Here is a 17,878-nt window from a genome sequence, read left to right as displayed (position 1 = left end):
AATACATTTATGCTTTAGTGTTGATGACATTGACCTTACATTAGCTATCAACGGTGTTTTATTATGTCAAGTTTTTATTTGCTCTCGAACCTCTGTGGAGTCATTTATTCGCTCTTTCACGCTCGTGTGAACTGCTATAAATTGTCGCAAATGTCACGATATGTTTCAGTGTTTTGACCCTTATTGAATAATACTTTCTCTATTTCAATACATGATATATCGTTTCCTCTTTGGGCAAAATTGACGTCATTGTAATAGCATCCAATGAAAGATTCAGATGTTTCACATGGATTTTGAACATCGAATGTGAAAAGTTGTAAAGATGCTTTGGTCTGTGTATCATGTGTTATGTGTTGTATTTCTGGTGGTTGTCGATGGAAATGGTTGGATCAATCGTCTTCGTTTAGACAACAATGGAAATTATCATTTAGTATGGTTTTTAAGTGAAGACAGTATAACTTTCCAAGTAGAAGTAGCCACTAAAGGATGGGTTGGATTCGGAATATCTCCAAATGGCGGAATGGCAAACAGTGATATTGTCATAGGGTGGGTTAAGGATAATCGAGCAGAATTTCATGTAAGTAATTTTTAGTTTAAATATAATTTATAACAAACATTTATTAATTAAAATACAATTATGTAAAACTATATGAGAAACGTTTAAATAAATTTAATAATTTAATTGTATAACACAAGTATATCTTTGTAAAACAGAATTATTTCGTTGAATAATTATTTTATCAATATAAAACTATATTAAAATAATAAGTAGATAATAATAAAGTCAGTAAATTGTTACCTAATGCACCATTTTAAACAATTTTCTTTCTGTTTTTAATTTTTACGAATTCATCGTACAACTGTGAGTTTATTATCTTAAATCAATGAAAGTAGTAAACTTGTAATACATATAATTAATGTCATTTTTCTCGAATTAGTCATATAAACGTTGTTGTACGCGTAAAAATGTCACCATACATCCGAGCATCACAATTCAGATTTATTTAGGAAATTATTGGGATGTTTACAAGAGTATTTAAGATAACGCTTTCTTCTTAAACTTATTTTTATTCTTCTTTATAGTAATTAATTAATACTTCATCTTCATGATCGATAAATATTACACGTTTCTAAACCATCCATTATAAGTTTTGACAAGCTCTCAACATTACAACTGTGTTTCATTGGCCAATGCTGTTACGTTCGTTTAAACGTTTGTAACTAAAATTCAATAAAATATTAGTGTCATACCCTTTATTGAATCCAGAATTTCAGTTACAAATATTTAGACGAAAGCATTTCAATCTTCTGGTTTGTATGCATCTTCTCAATGTTAAACTCTCTTGCACCCCCGAGGAATATTAATATCTTAACTTTAATATCTACATATAAGCCGAAAATTAAACACGTAGAATAAAATTAAATGCGGTATAAACGATACACTAAATAAAAGTATTCAAATCAAAGATGGAGGGTTATTTTGCAGTTTCGAAATCAAATATATTACGTTAAGAACGTTGTAAAATGCTTAACGTTTAAATTATACTTGTGATTTTATATTTAACATTTAGAATATTCAAAAAAGTGTTATATTTTTCAGATATTCTCATATATTATTAATATAAAATTATTTAAATACGTCGTTTTTAACTCTCGAGTTTACTAGATAGGCCTACTTATAAATTACTTATAAATATTTTTTGTTTTGTTGTTAATTTTTAAAAATTATAATTATAGCCTATATATATATATATGTCTATTATTTCGTTAATTATTCATAACACTAATAAAACTGAATAGTTAATAAATAAAAGATTAATACACGCAATTCTAGAATGTTTCCTTTGACAAAAAAGAATAGAACCGGTTAGATTTTCTTTGTCTTGCTTTTCCTGTCACTGACTTAACTATAATTATAAATACTTAATTTCTAAGCCTCAATAAAGCATCAAAGAAAATTTTTTTATGTAAATGACTACTCAAGGTGTTATTATTATTCGTAATAATTCGTTTCTGTAGGACTATCACGCCGTTGGTAACACGAAACCCATCATTGACAAAAAACAAGATTGGAATCTATTACGTTTTTATGAGAATGGTACTCATACTATGCTACGTTTTCGAAGAAAATTGGATACCTGCGACGATAAAGATCTACCCATCCCGGTAAAAATTTCACTTCTTAATTAAAGTTTCTATAACTATAATTTTCATAACGCCATTTTTAAATAGGAGCAAACGGCACGAATCATCTATGCTTATCACGAACAAGATCCCGATTCAGTTGATGAAATAATGTATCACGGTAGCAGAAATCGCGGAACTAAAAGTATTTTACTATTAAAACCTCAGCGGAGTGATGATATAAAGCTTCCGGATGATGTTCTCTCTTGGGATATATTAACTCCGAACGTAAGATTTTCTTATTAGATTAATTGTATCATAAAAATCGAAAAAACTCGTACAGATTTAATCATTATATGCAGGCAACTATCCCCGGGGATGTTGATACTATGTATTTCTGTTCGGTTCATAAAGTACCACCATTAGATACGAAGCATCACATTATAAGAGTGAGTAGTAGCTTAATAAAAATGTTTTCCAACAGATATAAAAATATTTAAGTTGATTCTTTTGCAGACACAACCGATAATTCAACATGGTAACGAACCTTACGTCCACCATCTGATCCTTAATCTTTGTACGGTTGTTGTTGACAGCGAAATGGACAAGCTATTGAATCAATATTATCCTTGTTATGAAAATTCTTGGATTAGACAATTTCAAAACTGTAATATAATCGTTTCTGCGTGGGCTGTAGGGGGACAGGTAAATCATTTAACTCAACTGATTCTTTTTTTCGTAATGTAAAATAAACTTTATATTTATTAGGGAAACCTATTCCCAGATCATGTTGGAGTTCCGTTATATGGAAATGCGTATTATGTTCTCGAGATACATTACGACAATCCGAGCTTTACAAAAGGTAAGCATATGCATGTTTATGTCTAAGTCATTGTTCTGAATGACTTGAACTCAGTGGCGCATTATAGCTTCGTGGGACCAGGCGAATTTGGATTAGCGAGCTTCCACTGAAGAATTAACACATTTTTCTTTGGTGGAATTTTTTGGGGAAAGATATTCTTACAAAACACTGATTGGGGAGGGGGCTCCCTGTTGATGGAGACTCTAAACAATTGCCCTTTTCGCCCATTGAACTGTATAAGGCGCCGATTAAATATCAAACTAAAAAGTAAAATCAAATAACACTCTTTTAGTGTTAAGCATTTTTTTTCTATCAGATTTGATATTTAGAAATCATTACCATGTATAAACCACGTAAACAAAATTGTTGTAATGATTCTATCTCGTCGGAAAAAACCTCTTACAGATATGGTACTACTGACGAAATCATATTTTCTGTGGATTAAATAACTTGATAACAAATCAAAATTAAACTATTCTCTAACTGATTACCAATAAAATTTTATTTTCTTAAGGTATTGTCGATAATTCTGGACTAAGATTGTATTACACACCCAAATTACGAACTTACGATGCTGGAATACTATCGGTTGGTTCTATTTGGTATCCGTGTGTTTTAATCCCTCCAAAGCAGAAGAACTTTATTGTTGCTGGTCATGGAGATCCAAAATGTTATGGTTCTGTAAGTGGATTTATTCAATAAAATCGTCTTTTTTAGTTTTATACTTAATCTCTTCGCTTAACAATCAAATCTAAGTACTTGTAACGTTAAGAATTTTAAAAACCACATGAAAATATTGAAAAATTGTCTTTATTTTCAGAGTATTCCACCCGAAGGAATTTATGTATTATCAGTTTTTCTTCATTCACACTTATTAGGTGAATAATAAATCATGTTGATGCCCTATTAATCTTAGACTAATCACACTAACACAGTTTAAAAAAGTATCTTTTAAATAATTACAGGAACTCATTTAACTCTGCGGCATTTTCGAAATGGAAAAGAATTAAAACCCATAGCTGAAGACAAGTATTACGATTTTAAATATCAGGTTGGCTAGATCCTTTTTTGTTTGGTTATCGAACTTAAGAGCCATTAATATAACTCAATCATTTGCCTTGTATTTTTATAAACAGGATGGGACCGTTCTATCCAAAGAGGTCAAAATTCTACCAGTAAGAAAAATTTTCTAGCTTTTTAGTCAATTTTTTTAAATCTTGATAGTTAAATTTTTTTGTTATTGTAATTATTAGTCTGATCATTTAACGGTGGAATGTGTTTACGACTCTACAGATCGAGTTTCTAACACTTTGGTATGTTGTGTTTATTTCTTTCTTTGGATAATAAAAAAAGGTAATAATAATAATAATAATAAATAACAAAATAAAATAAATGACTTGTTTTATTTTTAGGGTGGTTTAGGAACGCAGCAAGAAATGTGTTTAGCATTTATATTATATTATCCACGAATTGCTGTTGCTGCTAGTTTATCTGGTCCTAGTTGCAATCTCGCACTTGGCTTAGCTGGAGTTTCTATTGTAGCTCCGTAAGTTTCTCATTCATTGATTGGTTATCGTAAAATTTAAATTTAAATTTAAACGTCTCTGATTGGTCTTCGTTTTAATTTTAAATTTAAACGCGCCAATTACTAAATAATTAAAATTTCAAACGTTTACACGTAGACAAATTATAATTTGTATTTAAAAATTAAATATTCTTATTGGTTAAAACATGTTTTTATTATTTTAAAATTATTTTGATTGGTTATTTGATCATTTTTTTAATTGAATTTTATGCATATAGGACTGGTGAATGGCTGATTTCTCCTACAACGGGTAAAAACGAGTCGACTATTGAATATTTATCAACGTATTTATGGAAAGAGAATCAAATAGATGCTGTACAATCCGCAACAAGATATGGCGATCATATCGGAATTTGTGCTCTTGAAAAGGGGCGTTTTTTTCAGGTAAATACGGAAAGAATACAATACATTTATATATATATAACTAGATGAAAATATGTTTATTATTACAGGTCAGTCCTATTAATTATCCAGTTATTAAAGAATCATATCAACCAATAGATAATTGCAAAGCAAAGAAAAAACCCGAATTTCATTTTGTAAACCCGTTCGTATGGTGGTCGAATCCTCACATTTATCTATATTAATTTTTTTAAAAGTTATTGGAAAAAAAGAAAATGGGGTTTCATGTGGAATATTGAAACAGATACTAACATAATCGAAACTCTTGTTTTATGTAAAACATATGAAGTGCTATGGTGTATGGAAATATTTATATCTTTTGTATTTTTAATTATAAGAGAATAAAATATAATTTTTTTTTAATTTTATTGAAGATTTCTTTGCATTTTTTTCCTTATCTGTCATTTATATATATATATAAATTTTTTCGTCAGTTTATGCTCTATATTTATTAGATAAATACTTAATCGAATTAAACAATTCCAAATATAAATATTTATTTTTCTGGTATTAAATATTTGATAATCAATTGTAAATTTAACGAACATTTAGTGAAGCGCCATCTGTTATCGTCACTTAAAGTAAATTATTATTAATAAATTTAATTAAATATTCATTTTTCATAAAATAAAATATTAGATTTGTAACTTATGTTAATTGTTTTATAATTTTTTTAATTTTAATTTAATAAATAAATGGATTTTATAATTAATTGTTTTTAAAAAACATGTATAAATTTTCTACTGCCATCTGGTGCTATTGTTATAAGTTATAATTTTTTTTTTTTTTTTTGATGGAACGAGTTCTTCAAGAAGTTATACAAGTTTCCAAAATTAAATTTTCAAAATTATATATATTTTTAACTTTTTAAAATTAATTTTAATATATTTCAAAAATATTCTATTTTAAGTGTTCAAAATGAGGTTGTTTACATAAAAGTGAAAACAGAAAACTGTATTTATTGAGAATTCAAAAATAAATACAAAATGTAATACAGTAGAGCGTCGATAAGTGGAACCAATTGGGGACTGGGGTCCTTCCAGTTAATGATTTGTTCCAGTTTCCGACTTTGTACGAAAAAATACATTAACCTGTCCGATGTTCAAATTTTTCTCCGTTGCGTATCGCTTCCTGTTGAATTTTTCTCCGTTGCGTGTCGCTTCGTGTTGAATTTTCGTCGATTTTAAGCTTAACGAAAATTTTTATAATAATCATCGAGGCTATCGTATCGTTATAAATTATTTCTGCATTTTGTACAAACAAAATAAATATATTACAGAATATAAAAAACATAAAAATTATACTTTAGAAGTAAATTTAGTATCAAAAACATTCGATTCAGCACGACACAGTCCGACTGAAAATCGTTCCACTTTCCGGCCATTCCACTTACCGACGTTCCACTTATCGACGCTCTATTGTATATTCAAAAAACAATAAAATTTAGACTAAATAATAACAAATTTTAAGCTTAATTTAATTAACTGTAATTAATCCAATCACGCCCAAATTTGAATTTTAATTATTTAAATTATAACCAATTAACTCATTCTAATTCAAATTACAATATTCAAATTTAAATTGTAACCAATCATCGTCATCGTTTTATCATTTAATAACTCAAATTATAATAAATCATCTTCGTCAAATTATTATTTAAAATTCAAATTATAACCAATCATCTCCGTCAAGTTCCAAAACACGGTTATTCTTATTTATCTATTTATAACGTTATTTGCGCAAATTATTAAAATTTAAATTGCTAAATAAATTTATAAAATATAAAATTATTAATCAATTAGCTTTTATAGATTTAAATTTTTCTAATCGATTACAATTTTTAAATTCAAATTATAACCAATCATCGTTTAATACAGTAGAATTAAATGTTTTAAACTGTAAATTGAATCACAACAAAGGGGAAAAGAGTTGAGAATGATCTTATAAAGTACTGAACATTTAATTTATAATGCATACCCTAAACATAGAAGTTCGATGATATAACTTTAAAATAATTAAAGACGAAAAGTAGCGAATTTAACAATTAAGGTTGACGACCCGAAGAGTGAAAGCTATTAAATGCTACAAATGCCTGGTGGTGATGACTCGGACAGTACCGTTATTTACTAAATACCGTTCCACTTTCTAGAAATAAACTTTTTTCTATACAAAAATAAGACTTATATAAAAGGGGACTGCTGAATTTTCACCCAAAACACCCTTAGACATCATGAGGTTCCACTGGTTGGTAAGCTGAATTCTCATTTTATGAATAAGTTCTTGAGAAAAATCCTATTTCTATCATGAAATTTATGCTTAGATTTAAATTTTAAGGAAGATTTTTATATTGTTTAAAAATTTTTCGAGATTTTTAGAACCGAAGCCTTTAAAATTTGAGTCGAACGAAGATTGATACTCAAATTTTTCCTTAATTTTAGCGTGTAAATACTGAGCCACGAGTGTTTAAAATTAATAAAATTTTAAATTTGTCCTTTAAATCTTTATCTTAATATAGTCTTAATGTATTTATAACATTTATTTCACTTTGTTTTAATGTTTTAAACTTCTTAAAGATGATTAATAACAACCATTTTAAAGGAGGAAATTGTAGAACAAAGAGTATTAATTCCTGTATTAATTTTACATTTAATTTTCACAGTTATTCGCATCGTTGGTAATGGCTATTGTTGCCACGACATTAAGCAAACCAGCTGAAACTGAGGAAGCTCACGAAGAGGAAACAGTGGAAGAGTCGGTTGAGGAAGGAGGAGACGACTACGAAGTTGCACAAAGTAAAGAACTGAAAGCCGAAGCATCTCATCATGGAGATGACGGTGTATCTGGACATCTCGATATGGGAGCATATTCTGGTCATCACGGAGCTTTCGGATGGTATGCCGATTTTCCCGTAGGCGGTCATCATTAAAAAGAAACACGCTGTTTTTATTTTAATAATAATAAAAAAATCTTTTTAATTCAAAAAATAACCTTGTAGATAATATATACAATATATCACATGACATCATTAGTACAGAAATTCTTATTTTTTAACACTTTTCGAACCATATTTCGTGTCGGGAATCATCTTTAAGAACTGGCATATCGTACAGGGCTGAAGAAAAAAGTTATAAAAAATTTTAAAAAAATTAAGCAAATTAAAAATAGTAGGTTTAAAATGATTTACGAATTACTCACCTAAATAAAACCTAATTGATTTGTAACACAGTTGAAGTTTTTCTAAATTTTCTCGAAAGATTTCGACCTCATTAAGTAAATGACGTTCGATGGAACCGGTAAATGTATGGACAAAAACCGGAAAATTTTCATTAAGCTGGAGAAATTTGAGCGAAGCCTGAAATTAAATAAAAATAAATGAAGTTATAACAAATAGCAATAAATCATAATAAATAAAAAAAAATTAACTTTTAAAACTTTGTAACGTTTTTACGGGCATATTGCATTTCCTGTAAAATTTATGAATTAATTTGCAACTCTTTCGTAAGGCCAGACTAATTTTAATTCATAACTGTCAGTCAAAGTCTTAAAAAGGGCGTTTTGCGTCACAGAAAAGCTATTTATAATGAATACTTCGTAGAAAAATAAATAACAATAATTGATGGGTGTATAGAAAAAAAAATTTCCACCCTGTTATAGCGAGCTAAAAATTATTTTTGACAACATAAAAAGTAAAAATATGCTTTTATCGAAAAGATATTAAAGTTAATGTTGCAAAATTTAATAAAATTTTATGGTAATAACTTGAATAAAAACAGTTTTAAAACTTACTTCGAGAGGAGCAGCGGGGATTCCCCAATAATGAGGTGTGTAAAACCCAACAGTGAAGGTCAATCGACACCAAGGATTGCTGGAACGAACTGTAGAAAATTGGTCAATCTGAACGAGAACTGGTTGAGTTGCAGGATATACTTTTTCACGCGCATTTGATCCTTTAAAAAGGAATAAGCAAATAGTAAAAATTATATATTTATATGTATAATATAATATTTAAAAAAAGTAATCCTGATGACTTTGAATATCCGAACTAACCAAAATAAAAGTATTTACCTCTTCTATAAGCAGTAAGTTTGCTCATGGCTAAATCTAGAGTTTGGGTTACATTGCATTTTTGCCTGTCGGACGAGAATAGGAATTTTGATTCCCTATAATTTCTCTGTTGGATGAAGTTGGGATGATCTCTTTCAACTGTGAAGAATGGGCAATCGAAATCTATAAAAAGAAGAAACAAAAAAAAAAAAAAAAATTCAAGAATTGAAGAAATCGTTGACTTCTGGAGATTTAAAGATGTCATTTTTGTGATAAGATCCGAACTTTTGTTTTAGATTTAATTTAAATTATTGAAAAATATTTTAATTACAATAGAATGTATAATGGGCAATATATTTTATGTTATTTACCTTCACAAACGACTCTTCTGATAACTTCATTTTCTTGCTCGTTTGTCAGGTAAAACGTGCGTGGATGGAGAGAACCATGGCTGATGGAATGCCTAAACAAGGAAATTCTGTTGTTAAACAAGTCAAAATGATGATATAGATAATAGGAATAACTTACGTCGGAAAAATAACAGGCTTTTCAGTTGCCCGAACTAAATGAACAAACAACAACGAGATGACGAGAAACATTTTAAAATTCCATCAATTATCTAGTTGTACTTTCTACACTTTTGTTACCTATATACTGTATATTTTTCTAATGACGTCATACGATATCCTCCCCGGACCACTCCTTACGTCCGGTGAAATGACGTTAATAGTGGCGTAATAGCGGTCCTACTTCAGGAACTTTTAATTAACGGATGAATATTGTAATAATATCCTCATACGATCTCATTCCATATTTGTATAATATGAATTAATAAAACTGTTAGTTTTTTTTTACTATAAATGATATACTGTAATCAACTTTATTTTTGAAGTACAGTATATTATTTTTTTCTTTTTTAACCAATTGCAATTAAGATTTTTGTCTGTTGCGCAATACAATTATGTCGTTTTAAAGGGAAATTTATAAATATTATTTTAATATTTATAATTTATTTAAACTTCTAATTAAAACATATTCAATGGGTTTTTTTAAAATTATATTATTAATCAATGTCATTTTTAAGCGTCGCCTGGTGAAAAAATTTAAAAGCATATTAACAAACGATACTATCGAATATTTAATTTAATAATAATTTAGTTATAAATTTTAATTTAATAATTACATATTTTAACTTAAAAATATAAATTTCTAAATTTTTCAATTTTTAAAATTTTTTTAAAATATATACGACATTTTTTCTAAGTGTCACCTAGCGGAAAAATTTTAAATTAAAAAAGGCAGACGACGTCGATTGATCTTTTTTTATTTTTTTTTTCCTGAAGAAAATATTTTATTTTATTATTATTTTTTTAAACTTAAATTAGAAAATCATTAATATAAATTTTAAAAAATTATTTATTATGGATTTAGTAAATTTGAAAAACACATACATATTGTATGTCTTAATTAATGTATTAAACCGAGACGAGTCGTCATCACAATACAATTTGTCGGCAATTTTCTACATAATAAAATTTTCAAAATTCTTCCTGGATGAAAATTAACATTATGAATCTTTTATAAGTTGAATGACCGATTTGATGTTTACTAGCCGCTGGCTATTGAATGGCCTTGACTATATTCATCTCTTTCCTTGATCTTAATACTTTCAGAGAGTTTCTTTAACGCGTTTAGATTCTTTCAATTCTTTTTTTTTTCTCCCCATAAAAATTTAATTTGAATTATTAAGATTTATCTAAGAATAACAGTTCTTATTTTTTCAGTGCCGGTCAATCAACCAAGTTGACCGCCAAGTTGTTACGTCATCAAAAACCATCCTTATATTTTCCAATGGGTTCACTTTCTTCAATGCCTAAACATCATCCAGTTTCGAGTTCACGTTCTTCGTCCACCATGTCATTTTCTACACAAGAAATAAATTATGGTAAGTTTATAAATAACCTTAGTAATTTTCCAGAATGTTTTGAGGTTTTATTCTATTTTTAGTGATAAAATTCTAATTAAATCAGGGACACTTACACTGAAATTTATACACTTTACGCTTAGAAAATTGAATACAATGAGCGTAATTTTGATTGATTTATACGCAGTTATGTATATTTTTGAATTCGCTTCGCTCTTACAAGTATATTTGCCGAGATTTTCTTAAGGAAAGTTCCATCTCCTTTGTTTTTTTATGCCCTTCAATAAGATAATTGTGCATAACGCTCCTAATTTCTCAGAAAACAGGAATGCCCGGACGTGAAAAACTTGCGGAAGAGATTTAACGTTTGAAGTTCTAAAAAGTCTTCTTTACAATTCTCTTTTATAAAGAATAGAAAATCTTTTTGTATCAGTAAATATCAATGTTTTCTTTTTTTGTTATAATAATTATATAGTTCAACGACTTCTGATAAAGAAACGTTTTTATTTATAATTATAAATGATCACTTTTAATTTATATTATTACGATTATTATTATCCCCCCCCCTTTTCTAAGGTCGTTTATGTTCTATATGAATCATAAAACTATGTTACTAACAGTTAAATATTCGCGTGTATTAAATACAGTCCTATGTGTTTATATTCTAAATATCCAACTATTTATCATTTATATTAATCAAAATTCTTTAAATAACTCACAAAATAGTACTGTATATATATATATATATATATTATATTATAACATAATTATTCTATTTATGAACAATACATTAAATGAAAATATTTTTACTTTTTATAAACTGTTCTTGAGTAACAAGTAATTCGTGACGTTTAATTCTTGGAATAATTCAAACTTATACTAGTTTTTAACCGTTGAGAAACAGGTTAGAATATACTTTTTTTTTATCTTATTAATTACTATTGTTTTTGACAATAAATAAATGACTTAAATTCATAACGTAGAAAATTTTCGAAATTTACAAAGTGTTTAATTACTCGATTAAAATTTAAGATATTTGTTTAAAATAATAATAATAATCATCGTAATGAATTATTAATTAATGAAATTTCAATACAGTTTACATTCATTCAAACTCTGAAAATTCTGAGTAATATTCAAGAGCAGCTTTTATTTCCCGGATATTATTTGTAAGTGTATAAAACACTTAATAAATAAACAATTATTACGTGTTTAGATAGAAAAGAACATTTTTTTACAACTAAAATTTTATCTCTCGTTAATTATAGTAATAATAATAATAATACAGAAATAAATCATTTTTAAGGTATATCGAGGACGTGTAATTCATTTCTGGCAGCATGACCGAAAGCCATTTTGATGAAAAGTATTAGAATATTGGCCCTATAACCTTATTTTAATCTTGTTTTTTTTTTTTTCTTTTTAAATAAATCGTATTTTAAAACATGATTTATTCGACTTCGTACGGACTTATTACTTTAAAATAGGTATAACTATACACGAGGTTTGTTTATAGTTTATAATATAAACATTCTGAGCAAGGGCCAAAACTTAAATAAAGATTCCAAACTTCAAAGTTAATTAATGTAGCGATATACATCATCGTTGAACCGTTTTAAATTTGAAAAATTTGCACGGTATGTATACGTTAAGATAATTAATTAATTAAGTAATTAATACTTCTATAAATTTGCAATTTACATCATCGTCGATAGTAAAGATTAATAATATAATATAAGGATTTATAATTACTCTGACGCATACGGTGTTACTTTATAAGCACGTGGAATATGGAAATGCCATTAATAAGCATAGGTAAAGGGCTAATGTAGGACAAGCCAAGTTGCTCGGCCTCTCTTTCGTATCGCTTGGAGCTTGTTTCTCTGAGCAGTCAGTTTATAACGCATGTTAAGAATGTTTGGATACTCCTAGCATACCGTAAGTACCTAAAATAATTAACTACAGTGTAGTAAATTAAGACGTTAACCGTAAATTTATTCTTTATATATTTAAAATGTTCAAATTAAACGGGATAAAATACATAATTAGGTGTCTTTCTAACTCTACTTCATTTCGTAATTTACCATTGATTAATTAATTATAATTGTTTTTTAAATCGATTTAATACACGTCCATTTTAAAGATAAACATTAAACGAATTTAGAATATTAATTGTAAGTTTTTTGACTAACAGAATTAGGTCGAATTGTTTTATAATTCTATACATATATGTGGGGAAAAAAATGCTTTTTTTAATAGAAAATTCCTCATTCTTTTAAACATAAATTCTATTTCATTTAAGAAATTGCTCAAAAACTCGCCAAGGTTTAATATTATTGTTTTTCTGAGTTTAATTGTTTCTACGAGTTATTTAAAAGAAAAAAAAAATGTATATATATATCCTTCGGTGGCTAAAGAAAATATGTGATAATTGTACAAATGTTAACAAATTATATAGGCTTTAAAATATATACTTTAAAGAAGTAAATTGTTATACTTTTTTTACTCTTAATGATTGATTTAAAAGTATAATTTCAGTGGCGAAAAAGAAGCATAATTTAGATTAAGGACAGAAAGTCAATGTCATTTTTATCAATTTTCATCGAAATATTCTTAAGGTTCATTTAAAACTTATAATAAAGTCGACTTATCTATACTTTCTGGTTGAACTATTAGTATTTTTTTCCTTCGTATACCAAATTATTTGTGTACCAGAAGTTCTGAAATCAATTATATCGTAGAAGAATAATAAATGAATATTTTAGTGTATAAATGTTTTAAAACTTCAGAGTATTCAACTATTCTTTTTATAAATTGTCGGATATTTCCTGGCTATTTTATAGAACAACTCGTCTCCTAGACATGTTTTTACATAGTGATGATCCTGTTGGTGCATGGCTCGTTTAAGATCTGTGCTTTTTTCCCAGAGGCTAAATACTAGATAAGAAGTTACATCAGAATACATCCCGGACACAGTTTCTTTAAAATATATTGTTATCGATAACATATATTAATAATGGATATTTATAACAGCGATTTAGAAGTTTTAAATTTGTTTTATTTGTATTTTTAGATGATAAATAGAGGAGAAGGCTTGAACGATTTACAAGAGATTCAATTATTATTTCCGTGCGATAATCTTTATTTAGAAGAATGTGATCCAATAAATAAGGTAAATAGGCTGTAATAATAATCAAACTGTAGAGAAATATATAAGCTACGACGTTTTAAACGAGCCAAAATTTACTATTATATGAGGGTTAATTCGATAAAACTGGTTTAAAATATTATAAAACAATTCCTTTTTTTGAAAAAAAATCACTTTATTGCCATTTTTAAAACGGATATAAAACATTTTAAACACTTTTTATTCCGTTCTAAACAGTTTATATTTAAGAAAATAAAGAAAAAAGTTGGGGAATTTTATTTTTAGTAGGCCTATCTTTGCGTACAGTATAGCTTTGATTTTGTATTGTATTAATTAGTATATCGTTACGTATTAATAAATAATGTATACAGAAATAAGAGCGGAGTTGTTTTTTACAGAAGAAAACGTTATATCGAACGAAATCCGTAACAAATTTTCGATTGCAAAGATCCTTCACTAACAAGCTCAAATTCACCAATTCCGTGCAGTAAGTATCTCAATTTAGTTTATAAATTATTTATTAACAAGCTATTTTATATTCTAAATAATTGGAAGGCTTCCATTTCGCCCGGTAGACTTATGTATGTCATCGATTAAGTTACTTATCCAGATGTAAGTTAGGCACAGGTGTCGTGTCCAGGTAGCGGTGCAAAAGAGGGGAATCGCATTCCATTCAGTCAAACCTTCTTAAGTGACCTTGGGAAATAGTAATTAGATACACGAGCCAATCTTATAAATGTTGTTGTGAGGTGCTGAGGTCAGAGATACCGTTTCTCTCGACTGTCTTCTTCATTGTGTATTGTGTAGGAGTTAAAAGAATTGGCCTACATTTCCGTTTTAAAAAGAATACCGTAGTTTCCCAGCCTCTATTTAATAACATTCAATAAGCAAACACGCCCTTAAATAATAATAATAGGCAAAGCTTATTAGATTTTTAATTAATTCTGATCTATCTTTATTGCCTTCCTACTATATTTAGATAGTTACTATATATATATATATATATATATAGTTATGCAGTACGGTATGTACTGTACATATTATATCATTTCTTATGTTTAATCTCTAATACAATAACTGTAATCTTCTTAATAAAGTAAAAAAAGGAGTTTTATAGACCTAAACTAATCTACTGTTCGTTCATATATCTTTTATCAGACCAACAAATCAAGTAGGTAAAGAATGGCTCACTTCTTCGGCATTCAGAAAAGAACCTGTTCGGAATTTCTTAAGAAGTGCAGAAGTTATATTCACTACAGTAAGTAAAATAAGGTTACAAAGAAATAAAAAATATAACCCAAAATATGAAATAAACTCGCAGTTTTAATAGGGAATATAAATCTTACGAAGTCCACATCAATTTTATGAAAATTATATTCTAAGTAACTCGAAAATAATCTATTTTTTATTCATTAAATAGGGAATGCAAAGGCACCAAAGACACGTATTTTTATTTAACGACCTTCTATTAATCGCCAAAGCTAGGTAAGAAAAAGTGTAATTTTTTAAATAGTTTTTACGAAATAAAGGAAAATATATATATTAATGTTTTATTTTTCAGATCCCCTAAAACTTATCGCCTGAAAGAAAAAATACCATTAAACGAATTGTGGCTGGCAGATTGTGTCGACGATGTTTGGGAAAGTGCATCAATTAGCAATAGCTCTTTCGTAATAGGATGGCCGACAACTAATCAAGTAATTACCTTCAGGTGATTATCGTTAATCAGTTTATTACTATTGACTTTTACTATTAAACTTTAAACAGTAGTTCCAGCATTTGTAAATAAATGCAAACAAATTAAATTGCAATTATTGACTATTACATAATACATAATAATATTATGATTGAAATATTTTCTCTAACTGAATAATTTCTAGTTAAAAGATCTGTACTAAAAATGAAATATTATATACTGTAAATAAACAATCGACAGGTGTATTAATTGACGTTTTAATTACGTATTCGTACAGTAATTTGATTTGTAATTCTGTTCGTCTTACACGACAATAACAATGCATTAAAATGCGCTTCTTTGTGTAAAATACAGGATGCATTTTAATTAAAATTTTTATTGCCTTTAAGATAAATATCAGAATGACATTTGCAATTTGCCAAATCTGTTTTGACCCCTTGTCCGTTCAAAGGTTGAATGACTTTTGTCACGTAGCCCTCACCCTCGTCGCTTCTGGCTAAGGACTTTTCGATAATATTTTTCTTTCATTTTCAGTTCTGTGCATCTGAAAGACACTTGGTACTATACTCTTCGAGAGTAAGTTTCATTTTATAGCAATATTTTCACGTTATTTGCTTTATCTTCTATAGATTACAATTAAATTATTATATGCCTTTTGTATATATGTATATATTTTTTCCCCTCCTACAAAATTACAGGCTTATTGATACAGCCAAAGATAAGGAAATTCCAAGAGTTCTCTCTATTCAAGTATCATTTAGTAGATCAAACACTGAAAATAGGGTAAGACTTGATAATAGGTATTAAGTATTAATGTGTAATTTATGTTTTAATATATAATTTATATATTTTAGCAAACGATTTTGAAAATAACTAGTCGCCACACAGCTCGTGACTGTATTATTTTATTATTGAAAGCATTAGATAGTTATGTGAGTATATTTTAATTCGGTTATCGAAGTGTATTATTTTAATATTTTAAAAATTAATTTGTATTAAAACTAATTAGGAAGATTATCATCATTATCGGCTCTGGACGAAATATGGAAAAGATGGTTCCCCATATCCTTTAATAGGTATTTAATATATAATAAATTAAAATTCGGTATAACTATTTGTTTATCGTATAAAATATAAATCATTGTCATTATTTTTATTTGGCTATTTTCGAGCGTAATTTAAATTGAAAGTCATGTGCTGCGGAAATTTAAATCGCGATTTGCATTCATTATGAATTCGTGTCGTTTGTTTATCTATCCTTGAAATTATACTTGGCTTTTATTATATTTAAATCCCATATTTTTACAGGACACGAATATCCATTTTGTATCAAAATGAATATGATGAGAAAATCCTTACAACGTTCGGAAATTGGCCAGTCTGATTCGAGAAATAAGCCTAAATGCTTTTTTATATTAAGAAGAACGTCGGATGATAATTATAAATTAGGTAAGTCGTTAAAGGCAATCAAATTAATTATGTTTAAAAAAATAATAATAATAAACAAATTAACACTTAATAAAACTATTCTTATTAGGCGATAAGAAGAAAACAAAAAAATTAAAAAAAAGTCCATTCATTCCCTGGCCATTCCGTCGTCAAATTAGTAAGCAAAACGTGAACCAGGAAGATAAGAATTGTGTTTCCCGAGGTCAACTGTTCGGTCAGTCATTGGAAAAAGTGTGTCAACAAAGTCTACCGAAGCCTATATCGGTAAATAATCCATTACAAGTAGGCCTATCAATCGAAAAACCAATATGTGTTTACCTAAATACTGTTATTACAGGCAATTTTAGATCAATTGTACGAGAAGGGGCCACATACCGTCGACATCTTTCGAAAATCGGCTACAACCAAGGCTTGTAAAGAAATGAAGACAGCTTTAGATAAAAATCCCGATTATAAAATAGAAATGAAGCCAACTATTGTTTTGGCCTGTGTATTAAAGGTTCGTACAAGTGCACTTTATATGATAATTATTATATACATTTTTGACTTGCTAAACGGCTTTTGAATATATTTAGTATTATGACATCATTAAATATAGAAATTTTTGTACGTGGGATATGTATAATTAATGCCATAGCACGTTA

General features: G+C 27.9%; 3 protein-coding genes across 3 annotated transcripts in view; 2 read left to right on the top strand and 1 right to left on the bottom strand.

Moving 5' to 3' along the window:
• The first annotated feature begins 322 nt into the window (after window positions 1–322).
• LOC136987984 (DBH-like monooxygenase protein 1 homolog) lies at window positions 323–4,536 on the top strand. Its single transcript, XM_067285753.1, has 12 exons — window positions 323–577; window positions 2,020–2,166; window positions 2,233–2,412; window positions 2,487–2,573; window positions 2,641–2,829; window positions 2,893–2,986; window positions 3,501–3,667; window positions 3,807–3,864; window positions 3,952–4,037; window positions 4,123–4,161; window positions 4,240–4,299; window positions 4,399–4,536. Exons 1-12 carry the CDS (start codon window positions 323–325, stop codon window positions 4,534–4,536), a joined length of 1,500 nt encoding a protein of 499 aa, XP_067141854.1.
• A 3,027-nt stretch (window positions 4,537–7,563) lies between these two features.
• On the bottom strand, window positions 7,564–9,716 carry LOC136988008 (uncharacterized). The gene is made up of 6 exons (XM_067285779.1): window positions 9,546–9,716; window positions 9,389–9,480; window positions 9,039–9,200; window positions 8,760–8,920; window positions 8,169–8,325; window positions 7,564–8,085 (listed from the first exon to the last, which is right to left on the bottom strand). The coding sequence occupies exons 1-6, from the start codon at window positions 9,614–9,616 to the stop codon at window positions 8,021–8,023; spliced, it is 708 nt and encodes a 235-aa protein (XP_067141880.1). The 5' UTR covers window positions 9,617–9,716; the 3' UTR covers window positions 7,564–8,020.
• A 919-nt stretch (window positions 9,717–10,635) lies between these two features.
• LOC136988000 (rho GTPase-activating protein 20-like) overlaps window positions 10,636–17,878 on the top strand; it is a 90,759-nt gene continuing 83,516 nt past the window's right edge. Inside the window, exons 1-13 of the mRNA XM_067285768.1 lie at window positions 10,636–10,962; window positions 14,015–14,113; window positions 14,488–14,576; window positions 15,248–15,347; window positions 15,510–15,574; window positions 15,651–15,800; window positions 16,320–16,361; window positions 16,484–16,568; window positions 16,640–16,717; window positions 16,795–16,861; window positions 17,094–17,234; window positions 17,323–17,498; window positions 17,572–17,733. Of these exons, the coding sequence (XP_067141869.1) occupies window positions 10,960–10,962; window positions 14,015–14,113; window positions 14,488–14,576; window positions 15,248–15,347; window positions 15,510–15,574; window positions 15,651–15,800; window positions 16,320–16,361; window positions 16,484–16,568; window positions 16,640–16,717; window positions 16,795–16,861; window positions 17,094–17,234; window positions 17,323–17,498; window positions 17,572–17,733 (1,257 nt within the window). The 5' untranslated portion in view covers window positions 10,636–10,959. The remainder of the gene's footprint in view (window positions 10,963–14,014; window positions 14,114–14,487; window positions 14,577–15,247; window positions 15,348–15,509; window positions 15,575–15,650; window positions 15,801–16,319; window positions 16,362–16,483; window positions 16,569–16,639; window positions 16,718–16,794; window positions 16,862–17,093; window positions 17,235–17,322; window positions 17,499–17,571; window positions 17,734–17,878) is intronic.

Source organism: Centruroides vittatus, unplaced genomic scaffold, assembly GCF_030686945.1.
Source record: "Centruroides vittatus isolate TY-2023 unplaced genomic scaffold, ASM3068694v2 scaffold_2979, whole genome shotgun sequence".
NCBI lineage: Eukaryota > Metazoa > Arthropoda > Arachnida > Scorpiones > Buthidae > Centruroides > Centruroides vittatus.
Note: the sequence above shows the minus strand (reverse complement) of the source record. Positions and strands in the feature narration are given on the sequence as shown.